Source organism: Tachypleus tridentatus, chromosome 13 (genome assembly GCF_004210375.1).
Source record: "Tachypleus tridentatus isolate NWPU-2018 chromosome 13, ASM421037v1, whole genome shotgun sequence".
NCBI classification, from domain to species: Eukaryota; Metazoa; Arthropoda; class Merostomata; order Xiphosura; family Limulidae; genus Tachypleus; species Tachypleus tridentatus.
Window position 1 is genome coordinate 176,959,172 of NC_134837.1, and position 23,423 is coordinate 176,982,594.

A 23,423-nucleotide genomic window follows, 5' to 3' on the forward strand; every position below is an offset into this window, starting at 1 on the left:
AGTTTTACCCCTAATTAATTAAGATACAAGCACCAGTCAACAACATCATGTAAACAGAGGAAAACAATTGTAAATGTAAATCGGTAATATATATATGTATAAGGACAACTATGAATAACAGTATTTGAATTAAAGAGGACCAAAGTAACTATTAAAAATAATACATAAATTACAGATGTAAAACTGAAAGATTAGTAAAACAATAACATTTAAGTTAAAAGAGGTCTTAATTAACTGTACATAAGAACCACAGTAATAAAAGTGCACGTTTACAGTTGTCAGATCAAGAGAGAAAACAATAAGCAAATTAATATCAAGGTAAAATGTGTTTTATCTATAAAATGTAACATTCTTTATGTATATAGATAATTACTAAACATTTGGGTTGTGTATTCTAATGAAATAAATGTGGATTTGATAATACAATACAAGGTTATTTCACTGCTGCTTTTTTAGTTCAGTATTTACCTGTACATTAAGTTTTTGACAAATACAGTTAATACTTCATGAATAATCATTATAAGATAATTCAACATTTTAAACGTTTTTGCTTAAACTGCAAGATTGTTTGTTGAGCAGAAAGTTGCAAAGGGCTGCTTGCTAAACACAATAAGTATTTATATATTAGTATTATAATCATTCAGTCTTACTAAAAAGCCACTAAGTTTTGGATTTTATTCAGATTTACCTGAAGAGTATCTCTAATGTTGAAATGATAGATGAGAGGGAAGGCAACTAGATAACTGTCCCAGCTGTTCACCACAATCAAATAGTGGGATTAGCCATAACCTCATGATGCCCCCACTGCTGAAAAGGCAATCATGTTCAGTGGTACAATTTTAATCCACAGATTGTAAATTGTAATGCTTTAATCAACAGTTTTATATAGTGTTAATTTTATTTTCCAGATGAAATGCAAGAATATGCTTGTTTCTTGTACTTTTAATTAATAAATTATACTATTCTATTTAAGTATGTAAAACTAAATCAATGTTAATAACTTAATCTTGATTAATTTCTTGTTATTTAGATATTGCTTTCTGATATTCTGCTCTAAGTTTAAATAAACTACAGGGTGTTTGGAAAGTCACTGTGCAGTTTGAAAACAGTAATAACAGCATTCATTCAGTCTATTTCAAGCAAGCAACTGATAGCAGTGTTTAGAAACAATAAGAAGGATCCAATCCTGTATTGATGCATTATCATTTTTCTGTCTAGTGTATTATTGTACCATTACTTACATTTCTACTCATTTGTGCAATAGGTTTTCTATTTTATTTTTTTTTTAATAATGGTATTTTAACCATTTTTAATTGGTTCAAACCCTATTATGTAAGGTGGTAACCAGTAAGATATCTTATTTCACCAGTACAAAAATTGACTCATCATGCAAACACACAGACAGTGATAACCAAAGAATGTTTAAATGTGCTGATTTATTAACAAAACAGAATAAATCAAATAACACAACTTTTCATCTATAAAGTAAATATATCTGAAATAATATTGATTGGATGATACACTTTCTTATGAACATTTTTGGTAATGATGGCAGTTAACAAATTTATCAATACAAAAATGAAACTCCCTTTCCAGTCTTCCCACATATTCCAGGCCACCCCTATCCCATACAATTCAGGCTTCAGTTTCAGAACATATACTAGCACTTGCATCAGGTTGCATTTTTTTGTCCATTTATAATCTCATATACTGCTATTTAAGATTTACAACATTTCTTTATTTGAGTAAGGAACCACATTATGCTAATATAACAACAGGTAGGCAAATGATAATTTATAGCCCTATAGAAAAGTTTTATTGATGGTGAAGCAGACTGTTTCAACAGAACTTTGGTTTGTCTTCTTCAAACTTAAAAAACAACAGACCAAGGTCATGTCAAAATATGTAGTATGTTTTACCATCAATAACATTTTTGCTTATGCATATGAATCCTTGTTTGTCTACCTGTTATAACACTTGCCCTTACATTCCAAATTTTATTAGGCTTCAGATAAATGACTAAAGTATCACATTATAACTGTATATCATACATTATTTAAAAACTCTACAAGGTACAAAGAAATCATTTTATTTAATCCTGTGATTTTGGATTTATCCTTTCTACACATTTCTCAAAAATGTTAACAGTTTATAATTCTAGATACAGTATAAACAATGATTTTAAAAATACCTTTTTAACAAATCCTTAATGTGCAAAGTTCTAGTAATATAGTTCAATTGTCCATAAGACCTTATTATCAATGAATTTTGTTGATTTTAACAAAATATTTTATCAGTTAAAAATTATATTGGTCACAGAAATAATTAGTGTCAATATTGTGAAATTAGCTGTTAGTTTCCCCCACTTGAATTATTTGCATAGACTTTATGGGTTTCATGTGCATACAATATTGTATAAAGTTTTGGGCTAGAATTCTGTTGCACAGTACTGCTACCAAATACTGATAATCTACTGTACATACAGTGTTTATATATTCATGAAAAATAGTTATCTCATTAAAATTGCAATGTTTTCCACTTTTCTAATTTATAATGAAAATCTAGCTCCTGTCTCTATTAGTCATATCATTTGTAGTAAAATAAATAATGTCCTTAGCTACCCTCTGCAATAGTTCTAACAATACAGTAAAGCTACTTCACTGACTCTGTCAATATATGGTAATTCCACTAGTATTCTAATTCTAGCTGCTGCCTCCAATGACGATCAGTGTAGCAAACTTTTAGCTGTTGTTTCTGATGGTTCTATCACTGTGTCAAAACTAATAGTATTTCAAACCCACTCACTGGTTTTACAAGTTTAAGTGTCATAATAGCATTAAGTAGTATTTTCAGCTGTGAGTATCTTTAAACGAAAACAAAAAAAAGTTTTAACTTCATTTTGTGTTTTTTTACTTTTCTTTTAATTAGCATCCAAGTTCCAGGTCCACAAAGAATTAAGACATTGTATATATAAAAAGTTATTTTCTTAATGGTGCATATATGAACACATTACTAATTAATGTAAAATGACAGCTCACTGTTACAATAATTAGAAACGTTTCTAATTTACCCCTGAAGAAAGAAGTCCTCTATTATAATTTTTTATTACAATTGTAGTGTATTTTTTTGTTACTGATATCTCAAAACCAAACTTAATAAAATTATTAAAGTCACATTATGTACATAAAAAAAATACAACAGTGACTGGAAATGAATCATAAATGTTACTGATTAAAATCAAAATCATTAGATCAATGAACAAGTATGTTCTATGAGGATTATTAGAACCATATTACACAAATATTTTTGTGTATTGTACAAAAGATGTTGCTTTCTTCTACATTTTGAGTGCATTACCTCAAATTACATCCAGAACATGAACAGTTAGTTGTCCCCTTAAAAAAAAACTGGAACATTAAACCACGTTAGTTGCCATTTTAAAAAAAACAGGACTGTTTTGAGATATATACAAATATAGAGTATTAATGAAATTTCTTTTAAGCCTAGTAAAAATTTTTGCAAACATAAGTCCACATATTTATGCAAGTATATTTGAAAGATGTGTTGAAAAAATGGTACCATAATACATTCAAGTATAAAACAGTAAGATATTTACATTTATTGAGTTTTAAAATAGTGTCTTTTTAAGCTATGAGTATTTAATTGTTTTTTTAAATAATATGAATAATTTAGCTTAAGTTTTTTCTAATAACCATACTTTTTTCAACCAGTAATCCTAAATTATATGTTAATGAAGTACAATAAACAAACATGCATGTAAACTTTACAAGAGGTATTCATCATTTTGCTTTTAACTGAGAAGCTTTATTATAATTAATTAAAAGATTGAGTCAGCTATTTAATCAGTTAACAGACATTTTACAATCTTACCTATCTGCATATAAAGTTGTTATTTTAAATGACACAAACTGGAAAGTGTGTACTTGTTTCCCTAAAGAAGCATAGCTTGACACTAGTTTAAAATTGTGGGATACAGAAAATGTCACACCAGATTTTTCGAAAGAGAGGACAATGTCTTAAATATTTTTTAGTCTACCTTTTTATTTTGTTATTCCTTTTTTGAAGACATCTTGAAAGTTTGTTTGTTTAAAAGCGAGAACTTAACTACATCAGGAAAAATACTTCAAAAGAGCAAGTGAAAATCTAATTAGGTAGGTAGTTTGGTAGTCCTAGCTTGTATTTTTCAAGATGAGAAACTACACGTTGCAAAAAACTTAGCACTTTGTTTCATAAAATTGGCATTTCATTAGAATGAAATGGTTCTATTTCAATAAAACAATTGTTAAACACATTTCTCAGTTGAATATATTAGATCAAAAAATGATTGGGAAATATAAAAGACATAAGAAAAAACAAATTTTTCTGAACTCAAAACTAAAAATATGATGATTCAATTCACATAAAGAAAAACTAAGAGCAACTACCAACAGCTGAAACATCACTCAAAACAACTTCTCGAATATTTATAAAAATTAGAAAAAAAATTGGTAGTCGACTTCATTTGATTATCACATTCAAGTTTTATAGTTGTAATTTTTCACAAAGTATGCATCTTATGCCATATGAAAGTTACGCCAAATTTTGGTAACAAAGTACTAAAGTTTTGCAAAACTTTTATATTTATAAATAGGCATGCAACATCAACAGTTAGTTTTAAAGTGAGAGTCAGTGATCGTGAAGGTGAGACATTGTCTTGTGTGACTTTGTCCTGGATCTTAAAATTCCAACACATTTAGAATATGATGCCTGTTCATGTTACTGAAATACACCACCTACTCATTTCCCATTAAACTTATAAAAACATGAAGTTCATCTCTAAGTACTTCTTTAACATGTTACCTCTAGCCACTGACGGAAACATTTTATTACTGTTTAGTAGTACCATCCAAAAACAGTATGATTAACATTCATCATCTAAGGCTTATCATAAAAACTTTTAAGACAGAAAACACAGAAATCAATATTCTTCTTATAAGTCTAAATAAACAAAAAAATTGAACTGAATTCCTTAGCTAAATATAGAGAAGGTTGTAGTGGTATGATCGCACTTAAGTATATCATGCTGAACAGTATATCAGTGTCACTACAATACAAAACATGTAACACCCATAAACACACAAATCCAAGTCATTGCATGTGTTTTTCACAATCTATTTCTATAAAAAAAATCCAAAGTTAGCTGATTCATCTTATTTCAATGTAGAAAATATTGCAATATCAAAATACCACAAATAATATACACATAAGCTAAATGAATATGTTATGAGTGTATATACAGAGGCACCATTTTATTACTTAAAACTATAAAAATGAAAAAAAATTAATAAATCCTCATTTAATAATGATCATTTCTAATAATTACAAATTTTTGGCTCTGAAAAAGTTGAAAAAAAACAACAATACATTTAAGCTACCAATACTCAACTATATATACTAGCATATAAGGCTAACCATCGTCTCTTATTGTGTTTCATTGTTTACAAGAAATGTAGCTAATAAATCAAAAAAGTGCTACTGGGAATTACCTCTATTAATAATGTATAAATGACAAAATGAGAATCTTCTGACTTTTCACAAAAATATATTTAGGAAATTAATCTTTGAGAGGAAATTATATTCCTCAATTTATAGTATTAAACAGGCAAGATAAATTTCTTAAGTGCCAACTAAAAAAAAACATTGTTCTTTGATAATCACAGATATTTTCTAACTACAGAGAAAAAACAGACTGCCTCACTTTAAATGTATCTCAAACATTCACTCAGTTATTTGTGAAACATCACTTATCAAACGTAAGAAATTTATATGTGAAATATAATGATTATTGTTATTATTTGTATTGTTCTCAGAATACAAGTGCTCACAAAATAGTTTCTCTTTTTGTTTTTTGTATGTACATGAATACAAATCACTTGGAACTTTTATTCATACATTGCCTTTCCATATTAATGTAATTTTCTTTCTTTATAGGTTCACAAAAATTATATTTAAAGTACATTAATAATAGAAATAGCTAAAAACTTTGGGACCACATTAAAAAGCTGCTGTTACTCATTTCAATGAATATTTTTTATCCCAAGATTCTGGAAATGTTCCTGAAAATCAGGATCTTCTTCCTTCAGTCTTTCAAATCGAGCAAGTAGTAGTTCCTTGGCATATTTATATAGTTCACTGTCCAAATGATTTAACTCTCGTATTTTTCTCAAGTCTCTTATATCAATCTCATTCATAATAAGACTGCTATGTGTTTCATTAAATTGTTCAAAAGGTTGAAAAAAGTGTAAATTAAAAGTGCTTTCAAAGAGATACTGAGATATTTTTTGGTATTCACAAAGACCAAAGTAAGACATTTTTTTCAAGTTTTCTTTGGCACTTGCTAGCATAAGGAGATCGCGAGCCCTATGACTCATAACTGAATTATTGTAACACCCTACAAGTGTTAGATCTGCCAACATACGTGTTTGGCGATTAACAGCAAGATTATGTGGGCAGTTCATAAACTCCTCTAAAGTTACCCCTCTCCAATCATCTCCTCTGTAACAAAGTGGAAGCTCTTCCTCTGTTGGAACTCGTCCTCCACACCAGTGTCTTGAGGACTTCCACGTCGCTCCTCGCTGAACATGCCGGAACTCACTTAAAAAACGTGCTATAGGTTCTCTCAACAGTGTGATGTAGAAGTACCTACAATAAACAGTAAGTAATACATCTATGTATCGATATTATTCACACAATATTAATAGCTACTGTTGGGAAAAACCTTGCTGTAGGAAATAGGTGCTCTTTCTAGCTTCTAGGAGAGGGGGGGAGAGATAAAAACAAACAATTTTAGCCATTTTTTACCCAATAGAAAAACAATTTAAATGCTTTGGTGATAAAAAAAATCACAGTAACAATGGAAAAAATTTAGATTAAAATGCATTATTACAACATTAAGATACAATACAATGCCTAATCAAGGAGTTAAAGAGATACCACAAATATCAGAGTATACATTTCTCACTGTACATTGCAGAATGTAATATTTCATATGATTTAGATTCCAACTGCACATACTGTCTGATTTCTGGAAAGTGTGTAAAACATCTGTCTGGTTATTTCATAGTATTGTATCTCAAAATTAATCTTATTGTTTTTATACAGAACTAATTTACACATTCAAGTGTACCCTTAATACGCTAAATATTTCACTAAAAAATTCCTATTTGACTTTTAGAGATGAGTTTTTGCTACACAAAACTCAGTTATTGCAAGTACCATTTTCAGTTCAAATGTTTTTCATTTAATAATTTTTTGAAAGGGTGTATATATATATATAGATACACACAAATCAGACAATAAAATTTATTACATGGATAATTAATTTCAGTATCTGGTGTTTGTTTATCGTGGCACACAGACAAATATAACCTCTTCTTCAGATAAAAAGGTGTATTACATCTCTGATTCCTATACATTTTGTCCATTATACTTACACTTTGACAATTTAGCACTAAATAATTATTTATTTTGTATCTCAAAACGGTTGGTATGAGTATTAAAACTTTTATCAAAATAAAGTAGTGAACAACGTTTTGACCTCCTCCTTAGGTCATCTCCAGGTTAACACCTATACCAGCTGTCTTGAGATACATTTTTACTTCACGTGGGTGTCTCATCATCATGAATGATTTCTTTTATGTTGTATTTATATACTGTACATTAAAATGTAGTAAATATAAAGTGCATTTACTAGATTTCCTCATTTCTTGTTATCAGCCTGTTTGTAGCATGGATTGGTTGGTTTGGTGTTTTAGAGTGCAAAGTAACTAGGCTATCTGCGCCAAACATCCAGTAAAAAGTAAAATTAAAGTAAAACAAAAAGTTCAATTTTTGAATTAAATAAAAACATAAATATAATTAAATCCAAGTTTTATATCTAGTCCACAGCGGTAAGAGAAAAACTACAGAAATTCAACTTCTAAAAGATTTTCTGTAGCATAACTGTAATTATCGTAACTCTCCAGCATGACTAACGGGTAAGTTCAAAAATAAGCGGTAATCACCTGAAGTTGGCCTTTCCAGTCCTGGTTTCGAGTTATTTGACGTTATGGCCGTTTTCAGAAAGTAAAGTAATACAAGTTTTAAAAGACTTAGAGCAAAATTTTAATTACTATAACTCGCCAGGATTACTAAATGGTAGTTCAAACACTAGCGTTAGACACCTGAAGTTGAACTTTTCAGTCTTGGTTTCGAATTACTTAATGTTTCGGCCATTTTCTAACTTCAAATTGAACTAGAGGTACTTTATTTCTTAAAAGGGAATCACATTAAAAAAAGGTCTAATTTATAAATTAAAAACTTAAGTAGCATTAAAAAGATTAATGGCCTTTAAAAAACTAAAAACATTTCTAAAGCGGATAGTGTCACCATAGCCAATAACACTAACGTCATGGATAAACCTGGGTACAAAACATGTTTAAAATGGTGCTGTCGTTGAGAGCCGTAACGACGGCAATACAGTAAAATGTCGCTTATTGTAACCCGAATGTCACACAGATAACACGTTGGTACATCACTCTTAGATAAAAGAAAACAATGAGTTAAACAACTATAACCGTGCGTAATCTTGTTACGGCAACTTCCACTTTCTGATACTCACGAAAGCAAGACGGCCAAAGTCCAATAGAAGGTTATACAGTGGAACCCCTCTAAAGTTATCACCTACGGGGCTGTGACAAACTGGCCTGATTAGAGGGGTTCCACTGTAAATAATTAGGGATTATGTAAACAAAAAAAGGGACTGTGATTGAATGACCGCTTAGAGGGGTTCCATTGTATTTGGAAAAGCGTGTTTTTACGTTGCTCACTCCAAGTCGACTGCCAACTGGCATTGGAGACGAGCCTTGAATACAAGGCCTTAGTCCATGTATGGAACAGGCACAGCAATGATAGTGCCAAAGAAGACAGATTTAACTGTGGTGTCAGCGAGCCCGTTCCCACGAATACCAACGTGGCCTGGTATTTAGAAAAACTGGATAGAAGTAGATGTAAAAGAGAAATGGGTCAGTTGATTTTGAATAACAGCAAGAATAAGGTGAGAACTGATATGAGACGATTCGAGGGCCAGTAGAGAACTAAGCGAGTCAGTACAAAGAGTGCAATTTGAATACTGCTTAGATTCTATATGATCCAGGGCAAGAGAAATGGCGTACAGTTCAGCATTGAACACAGAAACTGTAGATGAGAGTCTGCACGCAATCACTGAACCAAAACAAACCATGGCAGAGTCCACAGAATCACCTAATTTCGAACCATCATTATAAATAGGAATGGAAGGATGGTTCGAAAGATGTTCAGCAAATAATACAGTACTTCAAATTGGGAGTATCTGCTTTTTTCAGATGACTCAAAAAAAGGTCACATCTGGAGATTGTAATAAGCCATGATGGGATGGGCTGACCAGTGGATATAGCAATGTTATCCAAGAACAGATCCAACTCATCCAACTGTGCCTGGATATGAAGGTCAAAGGGAACAATGGCAGATCATCTGTTCTGAAAAATCATTGCCCATGGATTAGTGAAAGCACAAACCCAGGTGGGATGTTGTGGTAAGGATTGAAGTTTTGAAGCAAACAGTAATAGTTGCAAACGGCAGAGGTGTAGAGAAGATTCATGACACTCTGTGTATAAGCTCTGAACTGGAGAAGTGTGGATAACTCCGGTGCAGAGCCAAAGCCCCTGATGATGAATGGGGTCCAGTCTAGTTTTGAATGAATAAGAGCACGATATATCTTTAGCAAAGAACATCGATCTGCTCCCCAAGTGGTGGAAGAGAGGATATGGAGAATGTTCACTGCTCTTGTACATTTGACCTGTAAGCTGCTTGATGTGTGGTATAATGATCAGCTTATGGTCAAAGATAAGCTCCAAGAACTTTATCTCAGGGAATGCAGGTTGCACAACTTCACCAAAATGAAGTTCAGGATCATGGTGAATACCCATTGGCAACAAAAGTACATACAAATTGTTGAGAGAGAGAAGTTAAAACCATTTGCTGTGGTCCACTTCAGTAAACAAATCAGGGCAGTCTGTAGCTACTGCTCAATATACCTCATGTTCGATAACTGATATGGTATGTGAAAGTCGTCAACATAGAGCCCGTTTGCAACAGTAAGAGGGAGTTGTTCAGTGATGGCATTAATCTTTATACTAAAAAGTGTGACACTCAAAACACAGCCCTGTGGGATTCCAAGTTCCTGTAGAAAAGAACAGGAAAGTGTCAAACTCAAACTTGGATTCGCCTGTCTATTAAATAATTAATAAAAAATTGGCAAATGACCACGTAACTCATATAAATGGAGGTCTCGTAATATGCCATACCTCCATGTAGTGTCATAAGCCTTCTCAATGTCAAAGAATATTGATACAAGATGTTTTCATTTGAGAAAGGCTTCTCTGATTGACGTTTCAAGTGAAATCAGGTGTTCAATGGTGGAGCACTGTCTTCGGAAACCACACTGGGTGGTCGAGAGGAGGTTGTTTGATTCGAGGAACCAAACAACACGAGCATCAACCATCCTCTCTAAGGTCTTACAAAGACAGCTCATCAAAGCAATTGGATGGTACTTTGAAGTATTCTTGGGATCCTTCCCAGGCATAGAGAAAGATAGGACAAAAGTCCAGTGCCAGGCATCAGGAAAAACATTCTCCTGCCAGATCCAGTTAAAAACAATAAGAAGAGTAGCAAGAGAAGCAGGAGAGATATGGCACACCATCTCCTTGTGTACATCATCAGGTCTGACCAATTTACTGCAAGACCAATTTGAGTTTCACCAGTGTAAAGTGACAATTACAGTCAAAGAGACAATCAACATGAAAGGAGGTGATCACTCTGCCCAAGTCTTGATGGCTAAGGTAAAGGATGAAGCAGAAGTTCTAGATACCTGGCAAAAGCTTTCACGTAGAGTATCAGCAATGCTCTGGATATTAGCTACTTCCTAGCCATCAGAGAGCAAGATCAAGAGAGGGACAATTATATTATCCACTGACTACATAACTTTGGAACTGGTAATAGAAGATATGCCAGTTGTGAACTTAATCTAAGGTTCCTTCTAGCTTTGACGTCTTACCTGCTGAGTATGTAAGCAAGTACACGGGCCTGCTGGAAAGTGATGCAGTTCGAGAGTGTGGAATACCTACGAAAAGTATCCAAGGCCTGTTTTTGTGCTTTCCCATGCCATGTGACAGGCAGGATTCCACCACTTATACTGATATCATGGAAAACGTGTCAAAGTTTTACAAATACATTGAGCAGCTGCCTGTATAATACAGTCAGTTACTGCTGCCACACAGTCGCCAATTGATGGCTCACAGACAATGGCAGGATCAAGTTCTGCGAGAGCAGTGAAAGAGGACCAGTTGGCTTGATCCAGCTTCCACCAGAGCACATGGGTTGGTGACATCGACCACAGCCAGTCTCTCTCAAAATTATAGGAAAATGGTCACTGTCTCATGGGTTATTGTCAATCCTCAATGAAAAGTGGGAGAATAGTGAAGGGGAGCAAATTAAGAGATCAATAGCAGTAAAGGACTGACTAGGTGCATGAAAATAAGTATAAGAACCAGTATTGAAAAGATAAAGGTTGTGATCTGAGAGCATACACTCTATGGAGTGGCCAATACCATTAATTTCAGCAACTCCCCAGAGGGGATTATGTCCATTAAAGTCTTTTAGGATTAAAAAGGGAGACGGGAACTGTTCAATGAGAGCATCAAGGTCTGACTGATCCTAGGTATCCAGGAGACAGGTAGAAAGAACAAACAGTGATGGTATGACCAAAGAAAACACAGATGGCTACGTCCTCCAAGGGTGTGTCGAGTGGCAAAGACAGGGTGGGCACATGCTGATCAACCAACCGTGCCACCCTCCATGCATTTGTCCATCACACAGCCTGTTATTTCTGTACAAAGAAATCTTCCTAAAGGTGACTGTATTAGTTGGTTTCAGAAATGTTTCCTGTAAAGAAAGACATAGAGGATGATTGAAAGTAATCAGTGCTTTGATGTCATCCAAATTAACACACAAACTTTGACAGTTCCATTGTATCAAGGTGGCCATTTTTATTTATGTCTAGGTGAATTGAGCTGAGAACCCTTCTGTTTACGACCACATCTTTTTTTCTTTATTGTCTTTATTTGAGGGAAGTCTGTCGACCTTCATGGATCCTGCCCTGGGTTGAATGGGCAGGTCTTTGTTGTTGGAAGATTCCAGCAACTGAGGACGTGAACGAATGATCATTTTGCATCTTGGGGTGGGAGAAGATGTACCTGAGGAAATACCTGTACCCAGAACCAAAGGAAGCGAGTCTTGGGGTTTGCTGGAATGAAAGTTAAGGACACAGATGGGTGTTGATGTTGATTCATCAAGTTTTTAACTATAGAGGTCAAAAAAACTTTTCATATGGTTTGAGAACAATTCTTTTGGAGGCACAGAGAGATCCGTCTGCACTCCCACTATAGTAGTGAATGAAGTGCAGCAGCATACATTCTAGATGAAGTGGTGGACAGTAACTTTCAAACCTTAGGATAAGTAATGTTTTGAATCATCTTCAATCACTGCACCTCTTTTTCTTCCAACCATTTAGCACAAAAACAAAAGTAGGAGGGGCGAGAGCTATTGCAATTGATGCAATGAGGGCCTGTTTCACAATCATAGACATTATGGTCCTTGCCACCACAATGAGCACACATTAAGGAACCATGACATGAGTTACCAAACCACTGACACTGAAAACATCTGAGAGGGTTTGGAATGTATGACTGTACCTTGTAATTAAGATAACCTGCTTTGATGATGGAAGGCAGATGCTGTGATGTGAACCAGTAGACTGACCCTAAGTAGACCACCCCAAGGACACCCATTTCTAGGAATTCAAGGCCAAAGTGGTGTGTTAGGGTTGAACCCCTCAACCACCAGAATCCTCTCCTCCCCTTCATGGTTCACAACACATGGGTGAATGTACAGATCGCAAAGAAGGTAAACTGAAAGAACAGAACCTTCCCAGGCAGGTCCCCTTCACCATGTACAAGAATCCACAGCAAGGGGTTGTAGCATGGGAAAGTTTCTCAACTTCCATGGATAAAACCCTGAAATTGATGAATTATACCTTTGGAATATGCACATGACCTGATAATTACATGTCTCGAGAGCAAACTTAATCAAATGATAAAGACAAGAGAATCTCATTGATCGTTTGCCTTAGATCACGGTATCAGTAACTCATAAAAGAAAAAATTATATGGTTAAAAACATTTGCAACTTGCCTCATTGGTTTTGTATTCTAACAAGACATGAACAACTCATGAAATGCTATCTATTACACTTAAATATGTACATGTGTTTGAAGAAACGAGGGGAAAAGATAAACAATTTTAAAACATGTATGATTAGATACATATAAAGACAGATACACAGTCTAAATTCCTGTAATTTGAACTTAATAATTAAACACACCACAACTGTATTTAATGACCAAAAAATATCAATCCACAGTTAGGAGAAAAATTGCTCATTACACGTGTTTTAACTGCAAGTATATTTTAAAGTTAGACCTGTAGAAAAAAGGATTTTTAAGTGGCCAAATTATAACATCATGTTACACAAATTTTGTTCCTGGATAATATTTCTTAATTGCTTATGTTGTAAAAGGACAGAAAATGGCCATTATTCCCTTCAAACATTGCTTTTATGACCTGGATAATAAAATTTAGAAATTAACCTATTTTCTATGCAAAAACAGACAAATTTGCACATTTTCTTTTATGTAAGGTCTGAATAAAACAGCATATGAATCAAGATTTACATATATTTATACTAAAGCTACACAAAAATGAACAAAAATGCTCAGAAGCGAGTACTTTTTCAAGATTTTCGACTGTAATGTAAATGATTTTCACGTACCAGCCACCAAATATAATCTCCCATCATGTTTTTGTTATATGCTACTTGCTAGCAGCATTCAGTCCAGTATATCTTGGTGGAAGCACTCACTTTGCTCCTCTGAGTATGCACCAATGTTCTCCTTGAATTTATCAAGATGAATGTCAAAGATATGGACTTTCAGGGACATCCAGCAGCCCAATTTGCCGTAGTTCTTCACCAGAGCCTCAACCAGCTCCACATAATTTTCAGCCTACTGATTGCCCAAGAAGCCCTCAATCATTATGACAAAGCTGCCCCAAAGTTTTTTTCCTTCCTACTGAGCTTCTTGGGGAATTCTGTGCACTCCAGGATCCTCTTTATTTGTGTTCAAACAAAGACACCAGCTTTGACCTTTGCCTCAGACAGCTTAGGGAAGAAGTCTCAAAGGTACTTGAAGGCTGCAGACTCCTTATCAAGAGCTGTGACAAATTGTTTCATAAGACCCAATTTTATGTGCAATGGTGGGAACAATACCTTCTGGAGGTCCACTAGCAGCTCACACTTAACATTGTGCCTCCCCACGGAAAACTTGGTCTGTTGTGGCCAGTGTTTCCCGTTGTAGTGTGCTGCAGTGTCCCTGCTATCCCAAAGGCAAAGATAACAGGTAAACTTGGTGAAGCTTCCTTGGAGACCCATCAGGAATACCACCATTTCTAGCAAGGGGATGAGATGGATACTTATTCCTGTTATGAAGCAGCACAGCTTTTGAGACTTCTGGATGAGCTATCAATGAAGAGGTGCCACTCATTCAGATTACAGGCACTTCCAATTGCCTCGTACAGACAGGATACAGTGTGGCAGAAGCAGACCTCATCTTGACGAGTGAAGTTTTACAACATTCTATAAAGTTTTTGAAAATTCTTGTAAATTCGAGAAAATTCTCTATCAGCTACTCAGCACTGAATCTACCTGGAATGATCTGGAAAATGGTAAATTTCATTACCCAAGTCACAAAAGCAAAATTTGAAGAGAAAAATAGGTCTTTTCCATTTACTTTAGGCATAAGCAATTGGGAAATAACACTTTCTGCCCAAGAACAAGAAAAAGTAAAAGTTTTGTTACATAGTGTAATAGACTAACTTTAATTAAAGTGAAATTTATGATCACTTTAGTTACAAACAAACCATCAAGTTGTGAATACAGAAACAGACTGCAAAAGCTATTTAATGTAACAAAACTACCTAGTCTGGAAGGTTCTGCAGCACCACCATGATTCAAACAACAAATATAATGTTCTTAGGTTGTCAACGTGTGAGAATGTTCACCTCAAATGGATTGTACAGTTCCATAATCTCACTGTATACTAAAATATTTCTAGTGAGTGAAGCGGGAGCATAGAGTAATTACTACAGAGGTCTACTTTTGGAGAAAAATGGAAATGAGTAAATAACAAAGCCAACTTGAGTCAACAGACAGGAATCTCTCTCAGAAAGTTTTATTAATTTTCACTGACAATAACACATCTGCTTCCAATGTTTTACACATTGGAATATGTTATATACATACATGTATGGGATTCATGAGGCATCACTACAAAATTCAATTTCTCATAAGGTGAATTTGTTTACTGAATTTTTTATTTTACAAAGTTTGTCATTTAAGGAAATAAAAAAACTAAAAAGTGACAACTATATCATAACAGCATTTACTATTGCATATTTAAAACTATATGTGGAAATTTCTGTAATTTCCTTGTACCACAATGATGAATAAACTGAAAACTAACCCAAATATGTTGACCTGAGAAGAGTTAGAAAAGGTAACAAAAATGCAAATCAGGTACTTACTGACAAAAAGTTTAGAAAAAAAAAAAGACTTTTGTATTCAACATATAAATAAGATTTTTTTTTAATTTTAACCAATATTAACCAGGGTTAATATATACACAACTGTAATGTACACAATCCTGATAAATCTGTAAAGGCAAAATATGTTGGTTACAATTTTAAAAAATTATTTTGTGCATATTTGGAATGTAAAGGTTTTTTTTTTTCTATACCTTTAATCGAAAATGTCTAAATTTGTCAAGTATTCACTACAAATTTTGAAACACAATAAACTGCCTTGTTACAAAAACTTAAAAAATCTAAAAGGCAACCACAAATAGCAGTCACAAAACAGTGGATATAGTTGCATAGTTTAAATAAAGACATGATGGAGTGGAGAGTCAGAATAACCAAAAATAGTAATAGTCATAAACATGAATTTCAATCAGTTGATTATTTTTCATGATTTCTTACACTAATCAAATAAGATACCTGCTGGGTCCACTGCTGAAATCAAACCCTGAATTTTAGCATTGTAAGTGCAATAACTTACAACTATCCCAAAAGGAGACAACACTGTTAACAAAGATACATTTTATTTGATTTTAAATATTATATTAATAGATGATGTTGGAGGATATTTCATTGCACATATAATTGTAATATCTGTCAATGCTTAACAGGGTCCTTTGATGAGGTACATGCAGTTTTGTATCTATATATCTAAAATAGCTATGGCAGCTGCCATATTGCTAAACTAGCTAAAAATCAAAATGGTAAAATTAATTGCACATTATTATCACAAGTACTTCAATTTTCAATTTGAAGTTTGATCAAAGAAATGATGAATATGTGAAGACAACAATGTGTATTGTAACGAATGTTCAAACTTTGCAATTTGTAAACTCAACTGTTATTTTACATACTGTTATGTCATTTGCTCTCAAAATGCCACTTACTCCTCAACAAATACAGAAACACAACTCAAAGCAATACAGAAAATACCTTATTGCTTCATACAAATTTACTGTTGAGTCTGAGATTTAAATTTAGAATTTTTTGTGAAAGCCCAAACTTCAAACATGAAAATTATACAAGTAATAAGAAATACTGCTACAACTTATGTATAGATTGAAATGCCACTGATATTTGCATACTAGCTTCTAACCCAAGGGTTAATGTTCTTTTGGCAAGCAAGCTTCATGAGGGTTTTTATCTTGTATAAATAATTTGTTAAAGTTTTTTATGCTTAAAAATGCATGTATACAAATATTTTTCATGTTCCATAATTATGTGACAATATAATGACTACATTATCTTCATCAAGAAAATGCATCATACCTTTTCTCATCAAATCCTAACAGAACCTGAGTTGGCAGAATTTACTAGACTACCAAGTAACCATAAAAAGACATCACAAAAATGTTCTTATAAAAAAGAAGAAAAGCTGCCATTTCTGAACTATTTTTATATTTTTAAAAATAAGGTAATGAGTTATTTCTGCAAAGAGTGTAATATATTTCTTAATTTTAAATATTTAAATCTCTTACGCACTTCTCCAAACAATAGAAAAAATAAGTCTGTGTAGGATTTAATAATCTGCTTATAAAGATGTGATTTTGCACAAAAGATAAAACATTAGAAATTTCAATTAAAGAAAAGAACACAAATATTTGTATACTAAAACACTGCATTCATAATTTTTCAGTACACTGTGCATTGTATATTTGATTTATCTCTTGATCATAGGAACCAGAGAACTTAAATGGCAGAATATCTGCATGAGGTATCCTATAATGGTAATTCTGAAACATTAGTAAAATATACTTTTGGACATTAAGGATATTTATCACAGACTTGTTCTTTCTGGGTTCAAAAACAACAAGTACATAATTTGTGCTGCCAATTTATTTTAAACTTTATTGAATTGATGTGGATGTGAAAAACTATATTTAAGTTTTGATACCTTAGTTGGTGTTACTATAGCATGAAATCTACAAAGATGTTTATAATATAACCCGTGGTCTACATGTATACCATCATCACAATCACAATTTTAACTTCTGTTTATTTTCAATTGGCACCAGTTATTACATGTATTACAAAATACCATAACATAACATTTCTGGGTGAATATGATCAGAATAAGTTCCACCTATCAATATTAGTTACAATTTGAACCTAAATTTAAGGTACAATTTAAGAAAACACAGCTTATTCTTATCATTATTTGCTGAACAAAAACATGGATACATATATAAATCATTTAGCAAGAATTTGTGTTTAGGTTTGTTGGTTTTGGTGAAGGGAATAATAGCCTTGATAGTTAAAACACCTTTTAATTCCTTACATGTAAAAGCCAGATAATATTTCTCCAGGGGCATTGAAAGAGGTTAAAAGCTGGATATGTAAGCCACTACTGCTGGAGAATCCTTTAATAGCAGACAGGTATCAAAGTATTGAAAGTTATCTAATGTAACTCCACTTTTCAAAAGTGGTGATAAAAATTGTAACAGTAATTATAAGTCCATTAATCTCGCATCAATATGGGAAAAGTTTTGGAAAGTCTGATATAAAGTGCTTTACAAAGCCATTTAACAAAGTTCAGAATTTTACTGGAGAGTCAACACAGTTCCACTAAAGAGCAATCTTGCCTTACAAATCTTTGAAAATGTTACTGGTTATGTACATAAAGGTAAGGGTGTAAATTTGGTGTATCTAGATTTTCAGGAAGCATTTGACAAAATGCCACATAAAAGGGTTGTACATAAAACTGTCTCTAAGTTTGGGGGATAAGTTAGTAAATTGGATAAAAGAGTGTCTGGATAGAAGAAAGCAAAAGGTTTTTACAAATGGGGTTCAGTGAAACTGGATTAATGTTAAAGTCTCAGGACCAATACTTTTAATTTACATCAATGACACAGATGAAGAAACAGTCAATCAAGTAATTAAATTTGCTTATGATATTACATTATTGGGTATTGTTGGCTGTGGAGAGGATACTGCTAATTTATAATAATATTTAAATCAGTTAGTGAGTTGGACAAATAAATGGCAGATGGGTTTTAATTATGATAAATGCAAGATATTGCACCTGAGTTATCATAATTTAAATTACAAGTATACTTTGGATGGGAATATCCTTTACAGTGTTGTAAAAGAAAGGGATCTTGATGTAATAGTTGACCAGTCTCTTACAACATCCAAGCAGTATGCTGTTTTTTAGTGGCAGGGCAAATAGGAATTTAGGATGTATCTATGGAAATACTGAATACAAGTCTAAAGAGGGTATAATTTCATTGTACAAGTCACTGGAAATGTTCCATCAAATTTTACAACCCATATATGGAATGAATTTTTTCAAGTGCACCAGTATCGAGGCAATGTGTGGATGTGTGATACAAGTTTTTTTGTTTGTTTGTTTTTTGGGGAGGGATATTTTCATACCATCAACCCAATTGGAGCATTGGGCTGCTTCACACTGCTACCAGTTGGTTATATGAGCATTAGGCCTATCAACTGCCAGGATCCTTAAAACCATAAAAGGGTTGAGACTCCTCACATTACTCAGGCTGTGAACAGCTGAAGTACTGAAGTGCACAAGACTTGATTAGTTGATGTGCATTTGTACAGCTTAAAGGGAACACTGGTCACTGGTTAGGTCATATTTGGAGTATTGTTTTCAGTCTTAGTCTCCCTACCTCAGGGAGGACAATGAATTGTTGAAAAAAGTTCAGAAAAGAACTACAAGAATTGGAATGTAGGGGTTATCATATGAGTAGAGGTTGAAATCTGTCAAATTGTTTTCTCTTAAAAGAAGCAGGAATTAGAAGAAATCTGATTGAGATTTTTAAGATTATAAAAGGAAAGGAACTGATAATATTGACACATCAACATTTATCACACTTAGCAGCAAGAATTATAGAACTATGGGACACAAATATACATTTTGGAAAGGTAGAAGTCATCTTGAACTAATACAATTTTATTCTTCTAAGTGGATGATTGACTTTTCGAATGAATTGCTTTTCAGATATTGCAGATGTACTAAGTGAATTTAAGAGAATGTTTAATAAATACATGAATAACAATGGCTGGCTTTTAGATTTTTTAAATTTTACTTATTAATAATTTTAATTTAGTTTAAAGGATGGGACAGCCAAGATGGGGCAATAGGTCCCACATTATCCCAAAATGTTATGCTGTTGTGTTAACTAGATTTTTAAATTTTTTAAAAAAATGTCAGTTAAAGTTTTACTCTTATTTAGACTAAAAACTGTTTAGCTCAACTTCAGATTTTAGAAATTTCATTAAAACATTCTGATCCCTAATTCAGTATTTCAAATTTTAATCAATGAAATTCAGAAATAATTTTGTATACATTTTCCTGATTTGGTAAGTGATGTGTCAAATGCTAATGACCATTGCAAATATTTCATCAAGTTGATCACAGATTACTTAATAATAATATCTATTTCTACAATCCTGAATTTTGATACGTACCTTCTTTTGGCTTCCTGTCTTTCTGTTTGGTCCATAGCGGTATCCACACAATTAGTAAGCTCTGTCCAATCAGCATGAAGACCACATTTCCAGCCAGTTGAGTAACGACTAAATAACCAATACTTTGCTTGAGAATCAGGTCTGTAACATTTGCATTTCTTTTGCCCTCTCTTACACTTGCAAGGTCTTTCTAAATCTAAGTCTCGAACTAGATGTTTACCAAAGGTTGTCCCACCAGTTTTCTGAATATGTAAAAACACAATTACATCTGACCCCTTGATATCAAATTCAAAATCGTCTTTAATCATTTCATCAAATGATAATTTATTTCTAAGTCCAGATTCTGCAACTTGAGAATCTGATGGAAGAGACAAAAATGAAAGCGGTTTTCCCATATTTTCTGCCATGAGATGTTTCAATCCTATTTTTCGCCAACTGGGATATTTCTGAGATTCTGTATGTAGATTAAATGAGCATACTGTTTCTGGACATACGTAGGCAAGCAAAATTCCACATGTTAAAACAAAGCAAAGGATTAAAATGATCTTCAATACAGTCTTTCTTCTTAAGTACTCCATACCACAAGTTCAATAAATAATAGCTTGAGACAAAGTTACCTTAGAAAACATATACATAACTTCTAACCCAACTCTACCACAACTGCTAAATAAGAAATCCTTTCATAATTAAAGTATTTTAAATGAATAATAAAACTGAACTGGTGGGTATTAGAAGAAGCCTCAGAAGACGGGAAAAAAAGTTAACCTACCCTACTTCAACTCACTTCAAGTAAAGCCTTAAGCCATATAAACAATAGTACCAGAACTTTTACTGTTTTTTTATTTCTTATTTCTACTTAAACTTTAAAGGAAACAAAATTTCGTTTTAAAATTTCTGATCGTTTTATACTGTTTAGCCCTTCTTACTGTTTTGATGAAACATTTACTTTAATTTTAATTTCTTATGTAAATTTGTTTATTGTACAACTTGACGAAAAAACAATTACTAGAATTAGTAACTTCCAAAAAAAGCACCTGTGGTCTCAAATCTCTAATTACATTATCAATTCCCGATAAGCCTAACTCCAATACAAAACGATTTCTACACCCACATTAATACGTAATTAAAAAACACTACCTTCGCTAAACACTCAAGTCAACTATGCAAAAAATATATGGGATAATTAACCCTACATTTGATATCAAGATACAGCAGCGTCCTCATACAGCAGTTAAAACTTTTTTCGGTATGTTGTTATACAATTAAACACTTTACTTCTTTACCTATATATATTGGGTGGATATAAGGCGGTCTAATTATTTTTCTCAAACTTAATAAATGAGCTAAACTAAATTATAAAGTCCAAGTACAAGAGCAGAAAGAAGCAAAATTTTGATATGATTTTTAATTGCTATTTTTCTGGCAATGCTAACATTTCTGGATTAAAGCATTTGTATTTTGAATTTATTACAATGCTACTGCAAGACACTTTGCCACTAGAGTAATGGGAGAAAATGTTTTTGTAATATTCTTTTAATTTTTTGAAAATTCCGACACACAAAAAAATAAACGCGCTATCGAAGACTTTTGTTATTATGCTGTTCATCTTAAATTTCAGTTGAAGTGGATCCAGCGCGGTGAAGTAGTTAGAGCGCTTGACTCGCACACGAAACATACTCTACCTTTCAGCAGCGGAGGCATTATAATATGACGTCTCACTATTCGGCGGTAAAAAGAGTATCCCAAGAGTTGACGGTAGGTAGTTACGATTAGTTGCCTTTCTTCTAGTCTTTCACTGTTAAATTAGAAACGGCTAGCGCAAATAAGCTTCGAGTAGCTTTGCGCGAAATTCAAAACAAACCAAACATACCTACAAAATTAAAATTGCCCTGAAAGGGGCCTGAGTAAGTGTGAGTTACTCTGGCCCTCATATACAATATATAAATACACTTGACAGTTTCAAGACAAAAATTTAAAAGGAGGAGGAAGAGGTCGACGAAACCTGACCTTCATGGGTATATAAACATCAATACCCTGTCCAAACACCTATAAGAGAGAGAGAGAGAGAGAGAAATAAAATGATGTGATTAAAGCACCTGGCTAGGTTAGAATAATTATCTTGTACTTTGTCAAACGTTTTTAAAATGAGTATTTACTACAAATACATATGTATTAATTTATTTTAGTTTAAGAAATCCAATTTTTTATATCAGAAACGGGTTTAAAAACTGGGGACAAAATTTCAATAGAAAGAACATGTTGATGGGGTAATTTCAATTTTGCTCTAATTTTGTTTTTCGTACCTGCATTCCACTCCACTTGCAGGATTTGAATTAGGAATCGCTTGTACTACAAATTAATGCTCTACAAACTAAGGTAGCGGGTTTACCAATATTCACTCCCTATATCTGCGGACTTACAGCGCTAGAAGCAGTGTTTCGATACCCATGATGGGCAGAGCATAGAAAACCCTTGGTGTAGCTTTGTGCTTAATTGCAAACAGACAAACAAGCACTCCCTAGATGTAGCAGATACACATTCTTGTTTCACATTTTACAAAATGTTCTCATGTTTAGTGAATTACCTATTCTTAACATTCCCCCAACCCTTTATCTCAGAACTTATTAGGTTTTAAGTAACTCTCAGATTAGGGCTTGTACACCCCATCTAGGAATTTAAGTACCTTAAACCTTTAAAAGTACACGTACGTTTGTTATTTAACTCAAAAATAATCCGAAACGAAAACAAGTTAAACAAAAAAAAACAAAAAACGCTGAATTAATTGGAAAGATCCAAGGTTACAAACTATAATGTGGGATTATAAAATATACTCTAGGTTTTAGAGGTGACTGAAGAAGTAGGACCGACATTACGATGAAGATACACCGTCTATCAGTCTTAACCTTCATTTGCTAGTCTCACATAAGAAATAAAGAGTAGCAATAGATACAAAATTAGAAATAGAAATTAAGAAAGTAGGATGTGTGTGCTCAAGCCCACAACGTCCCACATCTGTATCACCCTTCACTACCTGCAGACAGTTGTAGAAAGGTGACTGCCCTTTGAAGTAAAGAATTAATTGAAATAAAAAATAGCACTACATTCACTTAATTTACACGTTTTACTTTTTGATATTTACAAACAGTATTTCTAACATTAATTACAATGATC

General features: G+C 33.1%; 1 protein-coding gene across 1 annotated transcript; it reads right to left on the bottom strand.

Annotated features, from left to right (window-relative positions):
• Positions 1–1,417: 1,417 nt before the first annotated feature.
• Positions 1,418–21,476, bottom strand: LOC143239924 (heparan-sulfate 6-O-sulfotransferase 2-like). The gene is made up of 2 exons (XM_076481580.1): positions 20,253–21,476; positions 1,418–6,702 (listed from the first exon to the last, which is right to left on the bottom strand). Exons 1-2 carry the CDS (start codon positions 20,828–20,830, stop codon positions 6,078–6,080), a joined length of 1,203 nt encoding a protein of 400 aa, XP_076337695.1. The 5' UTR covers positions 20,831–21,476; the 3' UTR covers positions 1,418–6,077.
• Between the last annotated feature and the right edge of the window lie 1,947 nt (positions 21,477–23,423).

What these genes read in the sequence shown, in the direction of transcription:
- LOC143239924 (XM_076481580.1), bottom strand. Translation starts at nt 20,830, where the DNA reads ATGGAGTACTTAAGAAGAAAGACTGTATTGAAGATCATTTTAATCCTT. An exon ending in AGACAGGAAGCCAAAAGAAG is followed by an intron (nt 6,703 to 20,252) that starts GTACGTATCAAA and finishes TGTTTATTGTAG; the next exon opens with GTACTTCTACATCACACTGT.